This window comes from Cucurbita pepo, chromosome 9 (assembly GCF_057944985.1).
Source record: "Cucurbita pepo subsp. pepo isolate OVF chromosome 9, ASM5794498v1, whole genome shotgun sequence".
Classification (NCBI taxonomy): domain Eukaryota; kingdom Viridiplantae; phylum Streptophyta; class Magnoliopsida; order Cucurbitales; family Cucurbitaceae; genus Cucurbita; species Cucurbita pepo.
Window position 1 is genome coordinate 12,520,604 of NC_141806.1, and position 2,078 is coordinate 12,522,681.

A 2,078-nucleotide genomic window follows, 5' to 3' on the forward strand; every position below is an offset into this window, starting at 1 on the left:
GTGTCATATGTGTGATATGTGCTTTTATATGATATATCAAGACATACCAAATAACATTGTAATATAAATGAAACGTCAAATTATGTTACGATGAATTATCTTATATTATGAGATGTCATGGTATACTATGATATGAATACGGTCATGACACGTTATGGCATGCTATGATATGTATTGAAATGAGGAATTTTACCATGCAGAACCCCTAAAACTATGATTTGAAAGTTATGTTATGAACGAAATGATTTATGAAAGCATATTACCGAGTGAAATATGTGAGAAATGGGGTTGTCAAGCATGACTTATTTACCATGGAAAATATGGAAACCTCATGCATTATTGTCACGTTCGTCGGGATATTTCCCTCTTATGATGAGTACAAATTCATACCCTGTGAGATTGAAATGATCTTCATGGTTAGCATGGTGTACAACGATCACTGTACCTCCAAGTCTTCGGTTACAGCCTAGAGGAGCTAGCCCGACCAACAGGCTCAGGGGGTGTGCGAGTCTCACCTGGTGGGCCTATACTCGCACGTGTGGACCGTGTGTGGAGAAGAATATGATTTTAAATGATAGGTTTCATTCATATTGCATGTGTTTGCATTTACTAACGTCAATAGTGGGGTCACTTACTGATTATTTCTTAAAATACTTCAGCCTTGTTATATTCTTATAGTGCTGGTAAAGGCAAAACACCCTCTGTACGGTTGACGGCGGTGTCGCGTTAAAGTCCATGAAACCTGCGATAGATTAGTTGCATTTTCTTTTGTAGATCTTAGGTTAGTCTAGGGTATCATTTTTAATATTTTCTTCGGTGTTATTTTATCTTACATCAAATACTTTTCAATGTTTTATGCAAATGTATAAGAACATGACCTGGAAAGGTCATGCAAGTTGAGTATCAAGACTAATCCCCAAAGTTGTGGTTGTGGTGGCACCAACAAAGCCACATTTTGAATATGGACAAGGATGTTCTTAATTGATACTCACTTTTCCCTGCACTTCCATATGTTCCTTATCATGTTTGTGCTAGATTCTCAACACTTTTTTGTTGGTTTGTGAACCTATGTGCCTCAAATTAAAAAACGTGTCGAAAATAATTTATATGATTTAACCATTTTTTTCTTTTAAATATTACATTGTTTTCTTTTATATCTCTATTTTCATTATACTAGCTATTCTTTGAAAAAACCAGAACTTATTAAGGTTCTCAAGTTCCCAACCATGGCGGACAACTTCATCCATTATTCAACATCGACCAAAACGGATAGAAAGATCATAGAGATGAAGACCCTTTTCTCCACACTCCATTCTCTTGTCCCCAACCAAAGCTCAGCGGTTTCGTTTTTTTTTTTTTTTTTTTCTACTCTCTATATTTTTATCTTGTTTAGATGATGAAGTTTGTTTAAATAACTCCGAGAAAATTTTGATTTTCTTGTAGGAAGGTGAAATGACACTGCCGGTTCAGTTAGAAAACGCTACAAATTACATAAAACAGTTGAAGGAGAACGTGGAGAAATTGAAAGAGAAGAGAGAGAAGTTAATGGGATCACGAGAAGGTGAAATTAAAGCAAGATTATTGGTGCAAGTTGAAGCTCATCAAGTGGGTTCTTCGTTGGAGTTTCTCTTGACTACTGGATCTGATTATCACTTGGTTTTAAGTCAAATCCTTCAGCTGCTTCAAGAAAACGGAACTCAGATCGTCCATATCAATCACTCAACGATCATAGATCGAGTTTTTCACAAGATAGTAGCTCAGGTAAGATAATACATCTGATTTGACTGATTAATTACATGAATCAATATATAATCTAATGAGTAAAGTAAGTTGATAATATTTGTGACAATTGAAAACTAGATGGTGGGAGAAGGGATGAGCTCCGAAGGTGTTGATGGAGAAAGGATCTGTGAGACTGTGAAAAAGTTTGTTTCACAGTACAAAAATGGCAAATAGACCGTTTAATGTTTGTCTAAAATATTGATTGATCTTGAAGATTTTCGATGTCAGCCTCTTTTAGTTTTCTCTATTCAATAAATTAGCTCTTTATTTTGATTTAATCAAGAATTATCATTTAA

At 35.0% G+C, this 2,078-nt stretch overlaps 1 protein-coding gene across 1 annotated transcript; it reads left to right on the forward strand.

The window, feature by feature from the left end:
* The first annotated feature begins 1,158 nt into the window (after positions 1 to 1,158).
* On the forward strand, positions 1,159 to 2,078 carry LOC111802592 (transcription factor bHLH162). The gene is made up of 3 exons (XM_023687018.2): positions 1,159 to 1,340; positions 1,444 to 1,761; positions 1,861 to 2,078. Exons 1-3 carry the CDS (start codon positions 1,227 to 1,229, stop codon positions 1,954 to 1,956), a joined length of 528 nt encoding a protein of 175 aa, XP_023542786.1. The 5' UTR covers positions 1,159 to 1,226; the 3' UTR covers positions 1,957 to 2,078.